This window comes from Felis catus, chromosome D3 (assembly GCF_018350175.1).
Source record: "Felis catus isolate Fca126 chromosome D3, F.catus_Fca126_mat1.0, whole genome shotgun sequence".
NCBI lineage: Eukaryota > Metazoa > Chordata > Mammalia > Carnivora > Felidae > Felis > Felis catus.
In genome coordinates, this window is record NC_058379.1 from 66,438,914 (window position 1) to 66,461,941 (window position 23,028).

A 23,028-nucleotide genomic window follows, 5' to 3' on the forward strand; every position below is an offset into this window, starting at 1 on the left:
AATATTCACCAAGAAATTTGTATTTAGTCCCTATCACTTTCCTCAGTATCCCTTACTTATTTTATTTGATACTGATTTAAAAAAAATATTTTTTTTTGTTTATTATTGAAAAACAGAGACAGAGCATGAGCAGGAGAGGGGCAGAGAGAAGGGGAGACACAGAATCTGAAGCAGGCTTCAGGCTCTGAGCATCAGCACAGAGCCTGATGCAGGGCTCGAACTCACAAACCGCGAGATCCTGACCTGAGCCGAAGCCGGATGCTTAATCAACTGAGCCACCCAGGAGCTCCTATTTGATACCGATTTTTAGACTAAGCAGTAAAGATACTGGTTATCAGAGAACCTGATTTTAAGTGATCAATTTTAGAACATCGCACAAGTTCTGTAAATACCAGCAAGGTTGGATTACAATTTTTATGGCCCAAATTGCACCGCCAGGATGATTTGAATTGCTCTAATATGAAGTCAGTATGTAAATTACTAGTTTCTAGATCCATAATGAATGAATAAAGTTAGAAGAATCTTAAATATTGGTGACAGTTACCTTGTTTTTCTTAAGATATTGTAATAAAATTGTGAGCAAAAGTAGCATAGTAATTTTCATTTCTTCCCCTTTCTTTAAAAAAGAGTGATGATATTTCTAGATCTGAAATGAGGTTCTGTAGGTGATATGGTTATAATAATGAGGGACCTAATCAGTGAAGACTGGTTATTTAGAATATTGATGACTGGGGCAGAACATTTCACAAGTTGGAATCATAAATTAGAATTGCAGGCTACCCTCAGATTAAAAAAAATTAAAAAAGAACTATGGAGATAGAACTGGGCACAGAGGCACTAAGAACTAATTCTGTCGTATTCTTGTCGTGTTTTCTTAATTACTGTTGAAAAGATTTGGGTAATCAAATATAACTATATTTTAGTTACAATTATAGTAATAACTATAGTTATAGAAACCATGACTCCCACAACCTGCTTTTTTAGTTTGGTTTAATTCAGTTATCTTGTTTATTTTGGGGATGGTAAGGGCTGAGCCCTTTGCTGTGAGTCTACCACAGGGAGGTTTGTTTTGTGTGTTTTTTTAAAGTTTGTTTATTTTTGAGAGAGAGAGAGACAGCGTACAAGCGGGAGAGGGGCAGAGAGAGAGAGAGAGAGAGAGAGAGAGAGAGAGAGAGAGAGAGAGAGAGAGAGAGAGAGAGAGATGCAGAATCCCAAGCAGGATCCAGGCTCTGAGCTGTCAGCACAGAGCCTCATGCAGGGCTCAAACCCACAAACTGCAAGATCATGGCCTCAGCCGAAGTTGGACGCTTATCCAACTGAGCCACCCAGGTGCCCCTACTACAGGGAGTTTTAAGTGCCTCTTGGGGCTCAGCTGCTTAGAGAGTAGGCATGGAGAATTTTAGGGTGGTTGTCCACATAAATAATGAGCACTCATATAAGAATAAGGAATCATGATAGCGGGACATAAAATAGAGACTAAGTGAGGTGCCAGTAATGTTTCATGGATGAGTGAAACCGTCCTGGAGTTGGTATTTGGCAGTCAAGGGAAGTGCCCTGGGAGATAGGGGCTGCTGGCGTTGGTACATGAGGATGGACAACAGGATTTGTCAGTGATTCTGGTCCTGAAAGTCAGGTGTAGGAGCAGCTACCTAGCAGCAGTCAGGCTAGGTGGCATTTTCAGGAGTTCAGTTTCCACAGGGGAGGTGAAAGGAAAAGCTCAGTGCAGTTTTCCACGGAGCTGACATTCCAGAGGGCAGTGGAAAGGTTGTAGGAAGGTAAGTAGTGGGTGGCTGGATGGAGCGAGGGAGAGTAGCAGCCGAGTAGAGGACCAGACTGGAGAGCAATGGATGGGTCCCAGAGGCTTGTGTTTGTGGGTAGCCAAGAGGGTTGAATTACGGTGTTTACTTCCCCTAACCACTGGTTTTCCTCCTATTCTTGCTCTTGCTTTCTCCTTTTCCACGGGGGCCTCTTCTGTCCTCCCATGCTGTTACTTCCTTTGCACTGCTCTTCTGCCTCACTGACCTGCCACCCGGTCCTTTGCCAGCCCCCTGCTGGCTTCCCTTCTTACCCACTCTAGCATGTTTAAGCTCACCTCTCCTTCGCCAGCTCCCCAGCTTTCCTGGTGTACCCAGCTGGCAAAGTCAGATCCCTGTGCGCACACTTGGAGCCTGTGTCACGCTGCTTAACGTAGCTGGGAGAAAATCACATAGCTGCAGAGCTGAGGGTTGAGTTTAACTTCCTAATCTGCAGCCTGCTCTCAGTGCTGCCCAGCAGATCCTGTCTTTCCTTAGGCAGTGTTCTTTCTTCATAGTGTTCCTTCACTTTTCTGAACCCCCACCCTGCTACCCTGCCCATACCAGTGCTCTGCACACGGCCTTCCCCCATTCTTCACAGACGCAGATTGCCTCAGCCTTCTGCCATCACATCTGTTTGTTCTCTGCCTTTCCCCCCCAAATTTGGCCAGGTCTCTCCCATCTTTTAAGATTATTCATACACATGCATTCCCCTCCCTCAAACGCATTTTTTTCTTTCTCAGTACTATCCTGTTGCCTTTTCTTTCATAGCATAACTGTTTAAATGTGTCTGCTCTTCCTGACTTTGCATTATCATTCAGCTTGCCTTGCCACATTGGCTTTATACCTATCGCTCCTGAGGCTCTTCTTGCCAAGGTATATGTGTAGTCATCTCACTACTGATTCTAGTGGACTCTACTTAGTCCCTCTTCTCACTGAACCTCTCTGTTGGGCATTGATAAGCACTTCTTCCTAGAAATGATCATTCCATGCTGTCCTGGCTTCACATCTTAAGGTTTTCTTACTACCTCTCACTTAACCTGGTGAGCTCCCCTTCATGCGCCCACCCTTAATTATTGGTGTTCATCAGCGTTCTGCTCTAGGCCCTCTTCGTTCCTCTTGTTAACTTTTACCTTCCCAGCTGTTGCTGAGGACTCTTTATTTCTCCCTCGACCTCTGACATGAGTTTTTAGAACAGTACCTCCAGCTGCCCCGTGGACATCTCAGACGCATGTCCTTATCACGTCCTAAGCAGCCATCCTCAGCTGTTCATTGGTGCACCAAAGGGCACTGTTACTCTATCTGGTTACCTAAATCAGAAACCTAGCCATCATTTTTTACTTTGAATTGCCCACCATTACTAACTGTCTGTGTATACACGCACACAGACTGTTCCCCATTTTGTTTCTTTTCTAGTTCAGCCATAGTCCTTTCTCATCCAGGATAGCAGTCTAACTGGTTTTCTTGCCTCTAATATTCCCTGCTTTGATATTAGTTCCATTTCTACACGCCAAAAAGCAATTTTTAAAAATGGAAAATCAGATCATGTCAGTGCTTAAATTCTTCAGTGGTTTCCTACTTCTCAAGGTCAAGTTCCAGACTTCTTACTATGATCTGAACTCTGTTGACTTTGCCAGCCTTGTTTCCCATTACTGCTTTTACTATATTACCCCACATCTCACTGAACTTTTATACCCTAAAGGGCAGCACAGTGTTCCGTATTGCTACTTCTTCTCATCTGTGCCTACTGTTTCCTGAGAGCTCTGTGTCTTTGATTATTCTTAAGTCTGGGAAATTTCCCTTTTCTATGTCTTTTTTATTTTTTTTAAAATGTTTGTTTAGGGGCGCCTGGGTGGCTCAGTCGGTTAAGCGTCCGACTTCGGCTCAGGTCACAATCTCACGGTCCGTGGGTTCGAGCCCCGCTTCGGGCTCTGTGCTGACAGCTCAGAGCCTGGAGCCTGTTTGGGATTCTGTGTCTCCCTCTCTCTCTCTGCTCCTCCCCCCGTTCATGCTCTGTCTCTCTCTGTGTCAAAAATAAATAAACATTAAAAAAAAAAAAGCATTGAAAATGTTTGTTTGAGAGAGGGAGGGAGGGTGAGTGGGGGCAGGGCAGAGAGAGAGGGAAAGAGAATCCCAAGAAAGCTTCACACTGTTAGTGCAGAGCCTAATGCTGGACTCAAACCCATGAACCATGAGATCATGATCTGAGCTGAAATCAAGAGTCAGACCCTTAATTGACTGAGCCACGCAGGTACTCCCTCCCTTTTCCGTATCTTTAAATTGCTCTCTGACTGAGCAATTTTCTTTTTTTTTTCTTTTTTTAAACTTTTTTTAAAAGTTTATTTATTTTGAGAGTGAAAGTGAGCAGGGGAGAGGCAGAGAGAGAGGGAGAGAGAATCCTAAGCAGGCTGTGCACTGTCAGCATGGAGCCCGATGCGGGGTGCAAATTCACAAACTGTGAGATTATGACCTGAGCCAAAATCAAGAGATGGACACTTAACAGACTGAGCCATCCCCTTTTACTTAGAGAGAGAGAGAGAGAGAGAGAGAGAGAGAGAGAGAGAGAACGAGCTGCAGAGGGAGAGAATCTCAGGCTCCATGCTCGGTGCAGAGTCTAAAGCGGGGTTCGATCCCACGACCCTGGGATCATGACCTGAGCTGAAATCAAGAGTTGGACATTGAACCAACTGAGCCCCCCAGACCCTCCAGCAATTTTCAAGCCATAGTATAATGTACTGCTTTTTCGAATCCCCAAGTATATCGTGAGCTCGTTGAGTTGAGCATAGGCACTGCACCTCCTGTCTTTGATCTCTATAGTATTCTTAGCACCTAGTGCATAGCATGTCATAAATAAGTATTTATTGTAGGAACAAATAGAAGAAGCAAATTGTTATAGTTGCACAAAGCAAGGCTGCTGAAAAGATTGAACATGGACAAGTTGAAGGTTTGAAAAAAGAGACTATCAATTTGTATTCTTTCCTAGAAGTGTAGTAGGAATAGTGTATATGATGATAGTTCTAACTTCAACATTGAACTAGAAATTAGACAAAAGACTTGGCCACAAACAAGGTATTGGCATCAGAGCAAGAATCTGAGTTTACCAAATCAAGATTTAACCATACTTCATTTAAGCAACCAACCCAGATTTAACAAAACTGGGCTTTATCTGGTGAATGCCACCTTTCATTTGCTTGTGACGTTCAAAGATATTTACCCACTGCCAGTGTGTAGAATCCTATTTAGGCTATTCGTTAATACAGAAAGTTTAACAAGCCCTTGCAAACTGTAATATAATCTCAATTACCTGTTGTATCTGGAAGCCATTTTAAGCTTTTTAGTCTTTTTTCTCATCAGTGTCATGTTCAGTTGAAGAAAAAAGTAAAAGTAATATTAAAGAATTGTAAAAAAGACCCACAGTCCAAGTCAAGCTTGATTGCTTTTTACAACTTTTACCCAGCACCAAAATATTTTTAAAGTGTTGTACGTGACACTTTCTGTGTTACGCATATGTTTCCCCAAGTTTCTACATAGACTGTAGTCACTATCTTTGGACCTCATAACATTTTGCTTATTTAAAGGTTTTTCCCTTGGACTAAATTAAATTCTCAGAGATGGGATTACAAGGTCGGAGGGTATAGAAATTGTAAGACTTTTGCTTTGTGACTGAGTATCATTTTCCAAGAGGGTTATACTAAAAGTTCGCAGGAGTATGGAAGTACAAGGTTTCTCAGTGACCTTGAAACATTGGTATGAATGATGTGAAGGTGATGGAGGAAGAAGGGAGAGTTGTATGTGTAAAATCTTACTGATATGTGCTTCATTTATATGAAGTGTCACCAAGGATTTTTTTTTAAATATGGAGGAACAGTATTGTATCAGATGATAATATATTTAAATAAAAACACCCTTTAAAGAGTAATTGAAAATTTGTGCCTGTTGCAACTTGGTTTATTTCATGTTGACTCCTAGATATTCTATTTCATAAAGGTCAGAACATTTAAGAGCTGGATACATAAGCTGAACTATTTTAACTCTTGTTAGAATTGTTTATATGGCTGTGTACTTTGATGTTATGCTCTTAGCCTTTGTTGAGAGAGAGTTCTGTGAAGCTCATGTTTTCTGTGAGTTGGGAGAATGTTATATTCTACCGTGTAATAGATGCTTTGTGAAGCCCCTTGTGGAAAAGTTCTTATATGTCCCACTGCCACAAATTGTCATGCTTTTTCAGAATATGTGGTTTCTTTCTAATAAGAGCTGTCAGCAACGTACAGGTTATGTTTTAGTTGCTCAGAACAAAAATTGTGATCTGCCTCTAGCCTTTTCTTTTAGATGTGGTTTTGGGTCAGATTTTGTCAATTCTGCATTCCTTTTGAGAAAAACTGTTAAAGTTGTTTAAAAGAAGTTTGTTAAAACTTTCATAAAGCATTCCAGTGTAAATATGATATTAATGAGTACCTCTGTTATTTATTCTATTTATGCCTTTGAGCTTTTCTGCTTTAGAATTTTGTTCTGTTAAAATTTACCCTGGGGTGGGGAGGGTGGTGGTGGTGGTGGTGGTGGTGCCTGGTGGCTCAGTCAGAAGAGTTGTGATTCCTGATATCAGGGTCATGAGTTCAAGCCCCACAATGGTTGTGGAGCCTACTTAAAAATAAATAAGTAAGTAAGTAAGTAAATAAATAATAAAATTTACCAGTAAGCAGTAGAGAACCTTATTGCCCTCTAGGTGGTGACAAACCTGTAATACAGGTCATTTAAAAAGGAGACTAGAGTTGAATGCAAAAAGCATTATGGAATAAAATATAATAGAGTATTATCATAGCTTATATATACCTATTTACTAAAGTACTTAGTTTTTTTTCTTCCTAATGAATAGAGAATGAGAGACTTGACAGTTTCACTCTGCCAAGCTCTCATGTGGCAATTCTGTTTCTGTGATTAACCTGGATGGGAAATCTGTCAATGAGTGTTTCATGCTGCTTGTAAGAAGTCAGACTGTAGTGCTTATTTTACCCCCCTTCTCTCTCAGGTCATTTGGATCCAGGATTCCTAGCAAGTGACAAGACATCGGCTGGCAATGTACCACTCAATGAAGAAATTAATATCGCCTCTTCAGATAGTGAAGTGGAGATTGTGGGAGTTCAGGAACATGCAAGGTAGGACATTCAGTGGAGCATTCTGATATTTTAAATGTGAATTTGATTTTAACCATAAAGTGAGAAGAAAGTGGTAGTCCTCACGGCATGGCTGGCATGAATGGTGGGAGCTATCTTGTAGCTTCCTGTGGCTTAGAAAATGCTTTTTGATTAGACATGATAATGAGCTTGAGAATGTGTTGCATCTTCTATCAAGAACATCTCAACCATATATGCATGTGAAATAGAACTGATGTTTTCCTCATATTTTTAGCAAATGTCTAGATACCTTGACAGATTTTTCTCTTATGGCATAGTGTCATCCTACCTTTCCCCCTGTCATTCATATTTTCTTGCCTTTCACTTTATCTTGAAATGTGTTGGGAGCAAACAATTGGGAAATATACATCTGACATCATACCTCTATTGCTTGTTTCCTAAAGCACCTCCTCTTGTCGTTCATTAAAACCTGCGAGTTACTTTGGTCTATTCCTAACATAGTATATTTCTAGTGATGTTCATGTGACTCAGGCAGTCCTATTTTTAGGATTAAAAGCCACAAGACGTCAAATTTGTCTAGAGTTATGAAAATAACTTTTGAAGTTTGTCATTCTTTAAGATAGGGGTGAGCAAACTATAGCCCACTGGTCTGCTGCCTGTTTTTATATGGACCTTGTGCTAAGACTAGTTTACTTTTTAATTAAAAAAAAAAAATTTTTTTTTTTTTTAGTATTTAATATTTTGAGAGAGAGACAGAGTGTGAGCAGGGGAGGGGCAGAGAGAGGGAGACACAGAATCCGAAGCAGGCTCCAGGCTCTGAGCTGTCAGCACAGAGCTGGACGCATGGCTCGAACTCCCAGACTGCAAGATCATGACCTGAGCTGGAGTCAGATGCTTAACCCACTGAGCCACCCAGGCGCCCCTAGTTTACATTGTGAAATGGTTGAGGGGGGACGGGATCAAAAGAAGAATGATGTTTTATGACTTGTGGAAGTTTTATGAAATTCACGTAAATACAGTATATTTATCCATAAATAAAATTTTATTGGGATGGAGCCATGCTTGTTCATTTACGTATTGTTTGTGGCTGCTGTTGCATTCCAGTGGCAGAGTTGAGAAGAAGTTTCAACAGACACCTGATAGCCCTCAAAGCCTAAGGTAATTAACTGTCTAGCCCCATGTAGAAAAACATTTGCTGATTCTTGCTTTAGATAGTGTTCCTAAGAATTGGTATAGTCCTCTCAGAGGTATTCCTGAGGAACATTTAACACACACACACACACACACACACACACACACACACACACACTTATATAGAAAACAAAAATTTAGACTCCAGAAAATCTGTGTTCTATATAGCAAACAACTTTTCTTCTATGCTGCAAGAGTTAAGTTGTGATTTCTTTCCTGATTTCCCCAAGTAGATACATATAGCTACACAATATCTACATTACCTGGCTCTTAGATCTGATTTTACTCTTTGGTTAGAAAGGAAAACATTCACCAGCATTTCTTCTGTTGTTTATGTAGAAAGTGAACTTAGCAGGAGAGAGCGCAGGCAAAATACACATGCGTATAAATTGAAGGTACCTTTGTCTTAGAACTGATTCTACTTTCTGAGAGCATTTTTCAGGTCATACCTGTTGGGACTTTAAGGTTGTAGAATTATGTCATAGTTTAACATGTCTTCTCCCCAAAGCGGCCAGTTCACTTTATCAGACCTAACCACTTCCATCTTCTGTCCTGTGTTTATGCCAGAAGTATTCCTGCATAGCTGCTTCCTTTTTTCTTTCTTGTGTTTAATGATTATTTCCCCTTTTCTGGTGGGAAAGAATTTTCGTTCTTCTGTCTTTCCTTAATCTCATTCTTTTTCCTTTTTTTTTTCTGCCTTAATCAAGTACTTTTTCCTGTTCTCTCTTTTTTTTAATCTGTTTCTTTCATGTTGACTTACCTCTTTAGATGAAAGACTATAGACCTTCTGGTTTTTTCCTTTACTTTAGCATGTGTTTGCCATTATTTATTTCACCGTTGTTCCTTGCAATAAAGAAGACTGAGTATCCTTTTATTCCCTACTGTAAACCTTACCTTGCCTATTAACAGATTGATACAGGTAAATTATCTTCAGTTTGCACATTATCCATTCACCAATTTTGTCTTGAGTTACATTTCAAATTTTAATTCACTGTTAGTCATGTGTTCCTACTAAAGTAGCAAAGAGTGGGTAATAACCTGTGTTGCTTATTACTTAATCTCTTTCTCTCTCGAAACATGTTACTTGGTTCAGTTCTCTATTAACTTATATCAAGTCTCCCTTCTTTACTGTTTACTTGTGCCTACAAATGTTACAGAGTGAGCCACCCTTCTTCTTGGCTTCTTTGTTCAACTTTTCTTCCATCATGAACTCCTTAGCTTCTTTTTTTCTACCAATATTTTTGGTATCCGGAGTTAAAATTATCATTATATTTCTCTTAAAACTCAGAAATTTAAATTTTAAGTTCCTACCCACTCCCAACACACACACACACACACACACACACACACACACACACACACTTTGTCTAGTACACCCTTCTCCATACTTATTAGGTCTTTTATCCAGATTGTCACTTTACTCTATAGATATGTTTGTTCCACTCTTGAACTAAGTCAAGTGGCTGACTACATTTTAAATAACATACAGTACATAACATTACTTTCAAGGACTTTTTCCTTACAGGCCCTGAAGCATAAAGATGTATTCTGATACTTTGGTTTGAATCCTGTGGAAATACAGTCTTAGAGGTGACAAATGTATTATGAAATCTCAGTGGTGGTTAATGCTGCCCATACAATAGAATGTTGGCGTTGAGAAGTTTTGTTAGAGTACTTTGAGCTGACGCTTGTGTCATTCTGAGAGGGTCTTTTATTTTGGTCTTTGGGTTGAGGACTGAATAGAGTCTTACTGGCTCTTTTGTGTCTTTCTGAACATTTTCTAGCACTTTCTTTAGAGGAAGCATGATAATCTTCCAAATAATTGAGATTAAAAGCTGAGGAGCAGGTGGGGGGAGACGTTTTCTTGTTGGTTGCTTCAGAGTTACTCTTTTGGCTGCCTGTATCTCATCTGGAATTTATTTCTTTTACAGGTCTAGGGTTGCAGTTATGAAGTATTGATGGGCTTCTGGCAGGGTTATCGCTTGGAAAAAGGTTTTAGGTTTTGATCCACATCTTTTTGTTCTAATTTGATTTGCATGCATAGATGTTTTGTTTGGATTTAGTTGTCCTGTTCTTATTTTTTCTTTTTGGTATTCTACCTTATTGTGGGCTGAGAGTTTTTAAAAACTCAGAATTGGTTCTTGAGCTTTTCTCTTTGGGAATGCTCTGATTTGCATTGCATTGCCGTTTTTCCTTATTGGAAGAATTTTGTTTGACATTGCACTCAGTAATTTTAGTTACAGTGTGTCTTTTTTTTTTTTAAGTTTTTCTTTTCTTGCATGTTAATATCTTTACCTGTTCTTTTAACTTAGATTTGATATGTTCCTTTAGCTTCTGTGTTTCTTCTAATCATAGACTAGAAAGCATGCCTTCTGAACTAATGGTTTGAATGCATCTTTTATGGCTGCCTTGTATTGTTGTAATTAACTCGCTGTGTTACCTAAATGTTATCATTTCTAGGAGTTAATTTTTGGACAGTCCAGTTTCACAAGATGTTCTTTGCAAATTATAGAGACTTTTACAGCACCTCTAGCTCCTCTGTGCCCACATAATTTTGCCAGAACTTTTAATTTATGGCCCTCATGCCGATACTTTTCTTTTTCCTTTTTCCTTTTCTTCTACCAGCTTCATTGGTAATTGCCCTAGGAAGATAAATGGATATAGCACAGATCTTTCTGTTATGGAACTGTTAGAACAGTTTCTTTGATACCTGTCCTCTGAGGCTTTTGGGAATAATCAGATCCTAACCTCACTCACTGTAGTCTTTGGTCCTGTGTTCATTTGTCTTAATGTTGGTTCATCCCACAACAGAAGAGTTGATGCTAGAAGCGTTTTGCATTTAAGACGGATTGCTTCCTAGAACTAATTGTAAACATTAGCCCTAAAAAAGCAGGGGAGGCAGACAGGCATTTCTCTGAAGCCATGAAGATTCACTTCATCTTTAGCTAGGAAAAATAAGTAGGAATGTTATCTAAGAGGTCACGTTCAGGCTCTGTAAATGAGAGCAAAAATGATTAATATTTAATGTTGTTTTCGTAGGATAGTAAATGAACTGTATTAAAGCTGACCATGAGAGCCTGCCCTCTTTCTCTGTTTTTTCTTTTCCACTGTGAAAGTCTCTCCTTTCAGTATATGAAGAGCAGGAAATTATTCTATCAAAACTTACTGTTTATAAAGTAGGTTTTTTGGGGGGAAGTGAGTCCTAAGCATTTTCTTGAATATAGGACTCAAAATATGACTCTAGATTATGTTTTGTACCTATTGTCAATCGTATGCAGATTAAATGCTTTGTGAAAACAAAGCCTGTATCTACACTAGAATTAGTTTGGATGAATTGAAAAAACAGCTGAGTATGGGACTCCTGCGTGGCTCAGTGGGTTAAGCATTCAACTTTTTATTTCTGCCTGGGTCATGATCTCACAGTTCATGGGGTTGAGCTCTGCATTGGGCTCTGCACTGATAGCGTGGATCTTGCTTGGGTTTCTCTCTCCCTCCCCTTCTCTCTGCCCCTCTCCCGCTTGTTTGCTCACTGTCTCTCAAAATAAACAAACAAACTTAAAAACAGCTGAGTATGTTCCCACTCCGTGTCTTTCATCATACAGGGAAAGGGTATGTGTTAATACCTGAAACTGTATATTTTATGTGCATAGATTAACAAAATTTTGAGTCTCTCACTTCTGTTTTTATAGGGCATTTCTGTAGGGCTTATAACAATTGTTCTGGTCCCTTTTCCTCCTGAAACCTTTCCCTATCTGGTATAAGTTGATCTATAATGTACACTGTCTTATAAAATAGTTGAAATGTTTCTCCAGCACTCTTTGTTTACCAGCATGGGTCCTTTTGTTGTGTATTTAAAAAGGGAATGTGTTAAAAGCCTTGTTCTGGCCTCATGCATCTCTTAGCTACCATTTTATTTAAGATGATTGAGGTCATTAAATCATAAAAAATTTTTTTTGAGTGTTTTATTGACTTTAACACACTTAGAAAAGTCATAAATGTACACTTTAGTTTTTACAAACTGCCCATACTCCGGTAACTAGCACTCTGATCAAGAAACAGAAGTCTCGGGGTACGTAGGTGTTTCAGTCAGTTAAGCAGCTAACTCTTGATTTCTGCTCAGGTCATGATCTCACGGTTCGTGAGTTCGAGTCCCGCATGGGGCTCTGTGCTCAGGGCAGAGCCTGCTTGGGATCACCTGTCTCCCTCTCTCTGCCCCTCCTACCCCACTTCCCCACTTGTGCTTGCTGTCTGGCTTGCTTGCTCTCTCTCAAAACAACACAACAAAAACAAAAAACAGAAGTCCCTCTTGCACCATCTTCTTGTCAGAGCCTTCCCACCACTGCACCCCGTGACTTCTAAAAGGAGAGTTTTGCCTGTATTCTTAAAAATTTTAAACTCAATGATAACCTTAGAAGTCTTCTTAGAATACTTTTGTATTCCTGATAGATGTCCCAGCACTTGCTTGAAAGCGTAAAAGGAAGTTGATTCCATTTGATAGTAGTTGTAATTGTTGCATAGTCGTGATCACCTAAAGCTTCCCTCTGTAAACTGATTGATGGTTGTTAGTCTGCTCTTGAGATCTCTGTACAAGATGGAGTAGCCACCTTCCATGGCGATTCTCCCTTCTTTGGGAATTGACCTTCTAGTTACAGTTAAATAGGAGCCAGGAGAACTTTTGACCAAAGATGGAATCATCACATTCTCCAGAGAATCTAAAATTTTGAAATAAGAGAAACAGATTGAGAGGTTGGGGCTTGAGTCCAGTGAGTGAGGCCTAGTTATCCCATCATTCTTAGGTTCTTTGAGGTCCTCAAGTGTCTTTCCAACAAATTCTGTTTTTTGCTTAAAGTAGTCCAGTACTTAAAGTAGTTTCCAGTAACTGGAATCATTTGTAACACAACTACAGAAGTGATCCAATTTAGATAGTTGAAGTGCCTCATCTCCTTATTCTCCCTCTGTCCATCATTCCTCAGTAGTAAATAGTGGCTCTACACCTCTCACTCTTGTATAGTATCAGTACCTTCTAGAATCTGCTTTGCTGTAATGACTCCCAGGGGCTAAGCAGTGCTCCTTACAACCAGACACAGTACAGTACTTCAGCTGTAGTCTGAGGAAGGCATAGTTACTTAGTGGAAAATAAACTCCCTGCCGGAGACCTCGTTTTGTTTGGGTTCTGTGCTTACCTTGCTTCAGACCCTGGACAGTTGCCTTTTGGCCTTGGTTTTCTCTTCTGTAAAATGAGCAGATTGGCTCAGATCCCTTTTAAAGTCAATCCCTTGTATGATTACTTAGGGAGCAGTGTAGAGTAACAGTTGGGACTAAATACCTCTTTTATTTCAGAAGTATTTCTAGGAATTCTGCCAAAGATGACATCGATTCTCTCTGTAGTCATTCATCCTCTGAATTCCACTAAATTTCTAGCTACCATTACTTTAATTAGTACTTGTACAGATGAGCTTTTGAATTATTGAAGAACTTTATATTTTTAAGTCGTTAATCTGGGCCTATCTTTACACTCTGCTGACTCTCACTGTGTTTTGCCTTACCTAACTTAACATACACATTTGTGAAGTGACAGCGTGATGTTGTGAAAAGCATTGGACTCCACATCAGACCTGGCTTGAAGCTCCTTGGCCCACCACTTTCATGCAGTGTGACCCTGGGCAAATCATGTAACCGCTTTAACCCTCCGTTTTGCTTTCGATTGAGTATGGATAGTAACTTCCACATCTACCTCGTAGGTCTGTTGGGATTGTCCAATGAGGTGAGACTGCTTAAGAAACAGTGTTCTAGTGCCATCAGCCATCAAAACTGTTTCTGTAAACATTGAATGGACTCCTTTGGCTGACATTCTTCCGTGATTACATGATCACTTCCATCTGAGTGTACTTAATGCGTTGGACAGATCTGGATTAGCCTTTGGACTTTATGTCTCCTATTTTAATGCTTTTCACTGGCTAATCTTTGAAAACATAGTAGCCTCTGGGCCAGTAGCTGCTTAGCCCATTCTCAACAGATGATGGGCCTCTGGTACGGTAACAAATCTACCTTCTGCCCCCTGCTCTGCTCTGGCCCTGAGGGATCTGTTTTTCGGCACCTCACTTGGTAAGGGAGTAGTTTTCAAGCTACCTTTGTAAGAACAGGACCTCTTTCCAGGAGCTTAGGGGTCCTTGGGCAGTTCTGCAGCTAAAATTTGTCCATTGTTACCCTAATGTTCTTTTGAACCTGGCAGTGCAGGTAGCAGTGTATCAAAGCTGGAATTCTCAAGTGACCCAGCATCGCTTATTGTACACAGGTTGTTAAACAGCTGTTCAAGATCCACTGTAGTAGTTAATGTGACTAGAATCCTGCCAGCTGTCACTTCTTACATATATTACATAGGGATGTGATGGATGTGAGAACAAAAGTAGCAATGATAGCTTGAGTGCCTGCCTTCCTCTCATCTGAATCCAGTTACTCAGTGATTCATCCTGGAGGCTCAGTTTTATCATTTGACTGGAATGTGGAATTCATTATGTCAGTGTTTCGAAACCTTTTTCTTCCAGTGAACTTTCGGTGAGATTTATCACCAAGGCAGTTCTGTCCCTCTGATAAAGCACTTTTAAAGAACCTTAACTGAGTACTTCAACCTTGCTACTTTCACTGAACTAAAGCACATAAGCACTTCAGATGAATGAGCCAAGTGTTCTGTTGTGACCCTCAGGATAAGGAAAATTGATCCTTTATGCATGACCTAGTACTTACAGACTTCTAGAAATCCAATCTGTAAAAGAGTATTACTATTACTGTCTTTGAAGGTATTCTTCCCAGTATGGCATAGGACTTATTTTAAAACAGCTTGTACTTACATTTCTTACCATGTCGTTTGGTTAGATTAAGATTGTTTGGGTATCCCAGTTTTGCTCTGGATTCATATTCTGCCCTGTCCTGAAGACCCCAGAGGTTTAAATGTGTTCAGAGAAACATCATGTTACCTATGCATTATCAGTAACAGATCTAGACATAACTCAGGAGTTTCTGACACTTTTAGACTAAACTTGTCAAAAGGCAAGGAGGGAGACAAATAGGAAAAAGGGAAGGATATTGGTTGGAAGTTTCACAGACTCACATTTCACAGACTCATATAGGCTTATCTTTGTGAAGGTATCATTCAGTGCTAGAGAAGCCATATTGCCTTACATTTTTCCTACAGTAGGATTAACCGTGCTTATACTTTTATTCTTCGTCTCAATTGCAGGTGTGTTCATCCTCGAGGAGGTGTGATTCAGAGTGTTTCTTCGTGGAAGCATGGCTCGGGCACGCAGTATGTCAGCACCAGGCAAACACAGTCATGGACTGCTGTGACTCCCCAGCAGACTTGGGCTTCACCTGCGGAGGTTGTTGATCTTACCTTGGATGAGGATAGCAGACGTAAATACCTACTGTAATACAATGTCACTGTGTCTCCTCTGCACTGTTCCCTTCCTTTTCCTCCTCCTCCTCTTTGTGACATGGAAGTTCATTGTCATAGCTTCAGCCTCAGAAGCTGTTTGTGGCATTTGTATAATCCAAACTCATGGAAAATTGCCCCCCTCTTCCTTTTTTTTTTTTTTTTTTTTTTTAATTAAAAGAAGTCACTTAGGAAAATAACTTAGCACAGAGAAAAGAATTTCTTCTTTCCCTCAGTAGGAATAGGAGAATGATGAATTTTACTAGACAACTTAGACAACTTCATTTTACTTGGTGACTTTCAATCTTAGGAAACTCTGCCTTCCTTTTAGAATAATATTTTAACTACCAGGTGAAATGGATTTCAGTTTTTGAATCTTGTATTTATTTTTCTGTGTAATAAAATTAATATCTAGCCTTGACCACTGTCAGCCCACCCATTGGCACTCCTACCTTAGGGCATTTGCACACATTTAGTCAGGTCCTTATTGGCACCTAGTAGGGCATGTGCATTTGAAAACCTGTCCTTAAAAATAGAAGACAGAAGTATTACTTTTCTTTTAGCTTGAGTCTTCTGCCTTCTTTCCTGACTTTGCTCCTGGCTGATTTCCCACAGCACAAATAATTGATATGCCCCTTTGTGTTTATAAATACTGCTAAGGTGACTTAGTTGGTCTCCTTGTTGCAATAATTCACAATTTTTTTGAAAATGTCTCCTTTTGGGGCAGAGGCATTTCAGTTAGATACCCATGAGGTTTTCTGGGCATGTAAGGAGAGCATTGAGAGATCAGTAAGAAAATCTTTGTCCCTCAGCTTTTTTTTCCTGGTTTGTTTACATAACAGGAGAACACAGAAACCTATTACTTAAGTAGAATATGAAAAGTTGTCTTCGTCTCTAAGACTGTGGGCACTTACAAGTCTGAGAAGGCAGTGCCTTCTTTCATAGCTGGTCTCTCTGTAAAGGATGTACAACAACTGTTTTAAGTAACGCTTGAGCTGAAATAGACCTGATGCTATATTTGGGTATTTTTCTCCTCTACCATCTAAAAGTGGAAAAATCAAAATGAACCATAAGAAACCAGATGCAAAGCACATAAATGACACTGTAGGTTTTACAGTATCTAAATAAGCAAAAGGTGGTTAGGAGCTTCAGGGAATTCAGGAAATGCCAGTGTTGGAGTTTTGTGGCGTTAGTTACTACCTTTTTTCCTATAACATGTTGTAGTTACTAGTGAATTCTTTTACAAGCAATACCTAGTTAGAACACTATGTACTGTGCACGGGGAGGAGTGAAGTACTATTGGCTTAGAAGACCTCATCTTTTTGTTTTTCCATGGTTTTTGTTTGCTTTTTGTTGTTGTTTCCATATTTACCATATAACATTGCTGTAGCCCTTGCCTCCCTCCCCAAATGCCTTGGTGGCTCTTCCTTATCTTAAGAGCACGAGAAATACCATTTTCAGTTGTCATTTAGTGGACATACTAAATGTACCAAGCGCCTGTCCTGCACATGGTACTGTGCAGGGTAGGTGTGGCGTGGCCACCGAGACAAATGGGACACCCTTGCGAGTGCATGCGTCAGAGTCTGCCTGGCTCCACCTGCCTGGCCTTTTCTCCAGTTTTTCTATAAAGACTCATTTATCCCTTTACCCTTCTTCCTGCTGCTTTAGTTATTCCACATACCTCTTCCATGGGAGTGGGTATGAGCATGTGTTCTTTGGTCTTCTCTGGTAGCATCTCATTTGATCTGGCCTCTGTTCTTCATCAACTAATATTTTTCTGCCAATCTAGTTTTAATCAGGCTTTTAAAAGATCATGAACCTCAAGTTTTAGCACCTCATATATCAGATCTCTCACATGGCCACAGTTCTAGACAAAAACCAAAGATCCAGAGGCCAGAGCTAAATAGGACCTTCTGCAGATTCACTACTGGTGTATCCTTGGACCTTCACATTTTACTTTAGGATTAATTTATTGAATTTTACTGTTACACATTGTTTTTGACTTGAATTAAAATGCTAGACAAAGCAGAAATGTACAATTTCTGGTCTGTGTTTTCCAGGAAAATCATTGGGACAAGAATAGAGTGGATTATATGACTTGAAGTTTTTGCAGCTTATTTTTTCCCCAGTATCAGGGCAGAGCCCCATTTTAAAGAATGTTTTCGCATTACCTATTCTTATGTTAATAGTGTGTTTTGTTTGATTCCACACAGCAGGTGATTTCCCATGACACACTTTCTTTAGCCCCCAGTAGTCATCTTCTAAAGAGAATTCTTCTGGTGTGCTATATGCACAGTGGATTGGGAGCAGAGCGCTGTGGCCTTGTGTTTTTACACCAGGTTTCACTTTTCCCACACCTGCCCCTGTTTCAGCATCCTGACTACCCGACTGGTTGCCAGAACAGCGATTTAGAAGTTAACATGCAAAAAGGGGAGAGGGAGGGATGGTAGAAACACTCAGCTTTTTTCCCCCTACAGGGTTGGGATTTTTCCACCTACTAACTGTAGAGAGACTGTTTGAGCTCTTCTTTCATTGCCAGATCCAGAAGAGTGAGGGTGTGGCTTCTGGCAAGGTATTTTACTGATAGAATTCTGTGGGAAACAAGTCCAATGACATTTGAAATTTCTTTTAAAGGAATTGTTTTTTAACTAAAGTGTTGGCATTTGGTAGCATCAGTACTTCTTTATGCTCCACAGAACATTATTCAAAGTAGTGTCTCTGCTCAAGTGGTGCACTTGGGTCACGGGTTGGATTGTGGCACCAATTTAGTTAAGCTCCTCCCTCCCCTCCCCTCCAGTGTGAAACCACAGAGCAGTAACTAGCTCTCAGGTCATCCTGGCTGCCCTAGAGCGTATACATCTACTCACCAGTAGTTGTCTTTCCATTCTGATGGAAGGGGCCAGACTGAGTGGACTCCAGGATTTATTACAGTTGAGCATTGCATAAATTCTGCTTTTATTATCATCAGTTGTGAATATGAACTGTCTGATTTTTTAACTTAGTCCATTGTTCACTGTTCCTTTTAGCAGAATAGCACCACCATAGGTAACTTCAAAATGAATTTGTTGCCTGCTTTTTATACTGTGTCACAAAGTTTTTGAAAGAGCTGGGGACACAATGTTGTCTTTTAGTTTAAACTTTTTTTTAAAATGCAACGAGCCCCCTAATCTCTGTTTTCCAGTATGTGTATGATGTGACTTCCATGTATATATAAAAATGATTGCGCCCTAACCAAACTTCCTCAGATTGTGCACTGTTTGTTTAAAATAATCACGTATTTTAGTCCATTGCTGTTGTATTTTTCATTTTATTTAAAACACTACATACTTCTTATTCTTTTAACAAATTTTAAAGGGTAGTGATCTTAAAAGAGAAATCACTGGATAACTAGGAAATATTTTTGTTGTTGTTTTGTTTTGTTTTGTTTTTTAAAGAGTACAAAGGTCATATGAAGCCTTTTGCTCCTCTTACCATGAAAATGAAATGTTAGCCATTGTATGGCTAGGAACCAATGCACTTGGTGGTTAACAGATCTGCTGTTGCTGGAGTGTGAGTGTGGACTTGATGCAGTGACGACAAATCATTGCTTAGAATTAATGTTTTAAAATGTGCAACTCTAGTTTTTAAAACAAAATTTGGTTCTTCTTTACATTCATTATTTAGTTTTTGTTTCCATTTAGTATTTAATGGTCTTTGGAGAAAAAATAATAATAAAACAGAGTGTTATATATATATTTTTTGGTGCAAGATAAGATTTTCTGTTTTTTGAAATAAGTCTGTAGCATAAAGGTTAAACTATTTTAAGACAAAATAAAATAGAGTGTATTTAAACAATCATAATTTCTGAGGATTTTTTTTCTATCTGCTTCAGTTAATTAGATGGTGCCTGGAGCAGCTCCTAAGTTAGCTTTTGGATGTGAAAGCGGATTATATTTTGTTAACAGATCTTACCGATGTGCCAACTTTTTCCAAGCAGTAGCTGTGCCCTACTCCCAAAATATTTTGCAAGTGATCGTTGGTGTTAGGTCTTGATAAAAGTAGCTTTGCTCTGGTTGTCCTGTAGCCCCTGCATCCCTTTCCAGCTAGGACCAGTGAGATTCTAAAGAGAGCAGAAAGCCTCCTAGTGCTAGGCACCTTTGCTCCTGGGAACTGAAGGTCAGCTGACAGTTAACTTCTCAGAGACCAGTGCACCAGGACAGGGCGCCGTGACTGTGTGTACTTGGCACGTGGTCGAACATTGAATCAAATGTATGGTGTTTCAAAAACAGCCTAAAGAACTTTTCTTTTAATTTGATTCTACTTTCTGGTTTTATTATTTGGTTCTACAAATGAGAGGAACTTCCATATTAGCATCTCATGACTTTTGTAACTTATCTTCATGTAAAGGGGAATGGGGAGGTGGGGACAATGAGGCCTGTATTTCCTAAAATACCACTTCTGGATCTCTTATTGTTCCTCAAGAATTTTTTTAGTTCTGGTAACAATTTTTTTAGGCCTGGTAACAATTAGAAAATACACTGTGAACAGTTGGGGAAATGTTTTCAGGTTTTTGGAATGGTTCTGTTGTACTACCTTGTATCTGAGACTTAGATGTAGTAGTGCCTGTGAGAAACTCTTCTTTTCTTGCACTCTAGAAGAAAATTGTTTATCTAGGCCCTTGCATTTAACCTTTTTGCCCTTCGATGCTGCATTTGTAGAACGAGTAGGTAAAATAATTTGTGGCTAAGTACTTACTCTCATTCTGCCTTCCTCCTTTTGTTCTTGGCTAGCTTTTGGCCTTGCCTTGCCTTGCCTTATTGGTATGTTTTTCATGGTAGATGGCAGCTATTTATAACTTCACTCTGGAGAAAAATTCTAGATAAGTCTTTGATCAAATATATGCATATCTCTCTTCAGCTCCAATTTTGCAGCCGAAGTAAAGTGAATTTCTTCTAGGACTTGTCTTAACTATATTACTGATCTATGAAGGAGTGATCTTCCTGGATCATTGGTAGGTATGATTTTCTTGACTTCCTTGACTCCATGTTTGAGAGCACCGAGTCACAGAATCTGAGAAGTTCCTGGGCTACTGTGGAGCTTTGGCTGGGAGAATCCACTTGGAGCAGAAGGCGGCAATCGAAAATACTGGAAGGAACAGTTAGCTCAGACAAAGATACAAGTGATGATTGTACGCATTATAGCGATGTGGATGGAAAGAGCACCCATTTGCTGTTCAGTTCAGCACTGCTGTTGTGAAGAGCATTCACTGTTTCTTTGTTTCCGCCTAGCCTTGAGATCCCATTTGGTGTGGGGTGGGTGAGTGAAGGGTCAGAACGAGTGCCGGCTGTGGAGTCAAACCTCAGAAGGGGGATATGGCAGCAACAATCCATGTGATCTCATAGATCATGGCCCCTTGCTTGTAAATTGTATTGGTCCAGCTTCTTATTCTTTGGTGAAAGAAGCTATATGATACCCAGCTTTTTCTTTTGTGCTTTTGATAATTGACACCTCAGATTTCTGTTTCCTTTCCATGATGGCTCCCTCCTGAGAGCAGGAAGGTGTGGAGTATTGTTCACTGTTGAACCCTCACTCCTGTAATGGAGTCTGACGCAAGCAGGCAAGTCCGACGGTAGGATGGATCTTGGCATCTGCAGCACAAGGGCCATTCGACCAGAGGGTGTGGTGGCTAGTGTATGAAAAGCCTGAACCAGAGACTAGGAGACCCCAGAAAGGCCATCTGACCAAGGGGAGTTAACTTCCGCACCTATAAAATGAAGAATTTTTTAGATCTCTTTTCTGAGACTGAAAGGTAGGACTGTATTATTTTAGGTAATAATTTGATGTTCTGTGGAATTGTCGGGCTTCTCAGGCAAGAATTCAGGGCAGCAGCTCATTCTAGGAAGCTGTTCAAAGGACTCTGGTTCCATCATCTTCCTGAGGCTTTTGGAAGGCACTGGATGACTAACACCATAGAACCTTGACTTTCTACAAACTCTTAGTTTTCAAAGTTTTAAAAGAATGTTTAGTTCAGAATTTCCACATGGGAGTAAGAAGTGGTACAGATTGTTATCCTAATTTTGCAGATTGGAAGACTGAGAACAGAAGAATAACAACTTACCCAGATTTGCATGGCTAGACTTTGCAAGAGCAGGTTTTTCCTGTGGGCCAAATTAGGGCTTTTAGCTCTAAGAAAAACAAAACGTCTTTTCTCCACCTAGTTTTCCTTTGTTCTTTTTGCTGTTGATTCTACTTTGCTCTGGCCTGAGAAGAATTGGAAGTTTTCCTGAGAAGGTAATGTTTGATTGATTCTCTTTCCATGGATAGATTCCCTGTCTCATAGTTGGTGGAACAGGAAAATACAGATGGCCAGTAAACAGGAAAGATGCTTGGGCGCACCACTAATTATGGAAACACAAACTTTACAGGATGCTATTTCATGTAGGCAAATCAGGAGTACATTTAAATCCAACCAGGAGGCAGAACAGTGACAACCTGTCTTTTTGTGCAAGCATAATTTGCTACGGCTACTTTGGAAAACAGTGGAGTTGTCTAGTAAAGCTGAATATGTGTATACCTCATGTATGGACTGAATGTTTGTGTTCCCCCCCCACCCCCCAATTCATATGTTGAAACCCTGCTCCCCAGTCCGATGTTTGGAGATGGAGCCCTTGGGCAGTAATTAAGTTTAGATAACAGGGAAGTGCCCATGATAGGATTTAGTGCTCTTTTAAGAAGACAGGAGACCTGAGCTTTGCATGCTAGAGGACACAGTAAGAAGGCAGCTAGCTGTCTGTATGCAGGAAGAAGGCTCTTAGCTGAATCTGACCATGTTTAGTACCCTGGTCTTGGATGTCCAGCCTCCAGAACTGTTATTTAAGCCACCCACTCTATAGTATTTTGCTATAGCATCCTGAGCTAAGACATGTCAGGACCCACAAAATTCACTCCTTGGGCTAATTCTCTTGAACAGGTTTTAAACCATGTTGAAAACCTATACAGGGAAGTCATGAAATCAATTTAGTGTCTGTAAGCCATCTTTTGTTTATTTAAGGGAATATAACAACACAGCAGTTAACAAATAGTATTGTTATATGAAGCTTTTGTTACATGCTGATCACACCTACACACAAATACATGTCTGCATAGGGTCAAGATATAAGATGTATTTCTTTTACTGTGGGTTGCAGTCAAAAAGATAAGGAAAGCCATGGTTCTAGAGAAGCTATTTCATGTGTTCAAAAATTTTTTAGTGTCATTTCCCCCAGTTTTTGGCTATTTCAACATGGATGTTCATCTATGGGATGGACAAACAGTGTATTTATACAATGTTTAGCCACTGTGGAGATTAATGAACTAGATCTCTATTCATATAGCAGTTTTATCAACATAGTTAAATCAGTGTGGAGTGGAGAAAAAGCAAATTTCAGAATATGTGTTACATGATGCTGCTTATATGAAGCTTAAAAAATACCATATTTTGATAAAAGATACATACACGTGCAGT

The 23,028-nt window shown here is 39.9% G+C and overlaps 1 protein-coding gene across 6 annotated transcripts in view; it reads left to right on the forward strand.

Moving 5' to 3' along the window:
* Nucleotides 1-18,832, forward strand: part of CD3H18orf25 (chromosome D3 C18orf25 homolog) — an 84,441-nt gene extending 65,609 nt beyond the window's left edge. For 2 of the 6 annotated variants that reach the window (XM_023241954.2, XM_023241958.2), the window contains 3 exons: nucleotides 6,820-6,946; nucleotides 8,030-8,083; nucleotides 15,354-18,832. In XM_023241954.2, coding sequence (XP_023097722.1) covers nucleotides 6,820-6,946; nucleotides 8,030-8,083; nucleotides 15,354-15,543 — 371 coding nt within the window. In that variant the 3' untranslated portion in view covers nucleotides 15,544-18,832. Of the gene's footprint in view, nucleotides 1-6,819; nucleotides 6,947-8,029; nucleotides 8,084-10,047; nucleotides 10,116-15,353 lie in introns of all 6 variants that reach the window. The other 4 variants (XM_023241955.2, XM_023241959.2, XM_023241957.2 and 1 more) reach the window with 3 other exon arrangements.
* The last annotated feature ends 4,196 nt before the right edge of the window (nucleotides 18,833-23,028 follow it).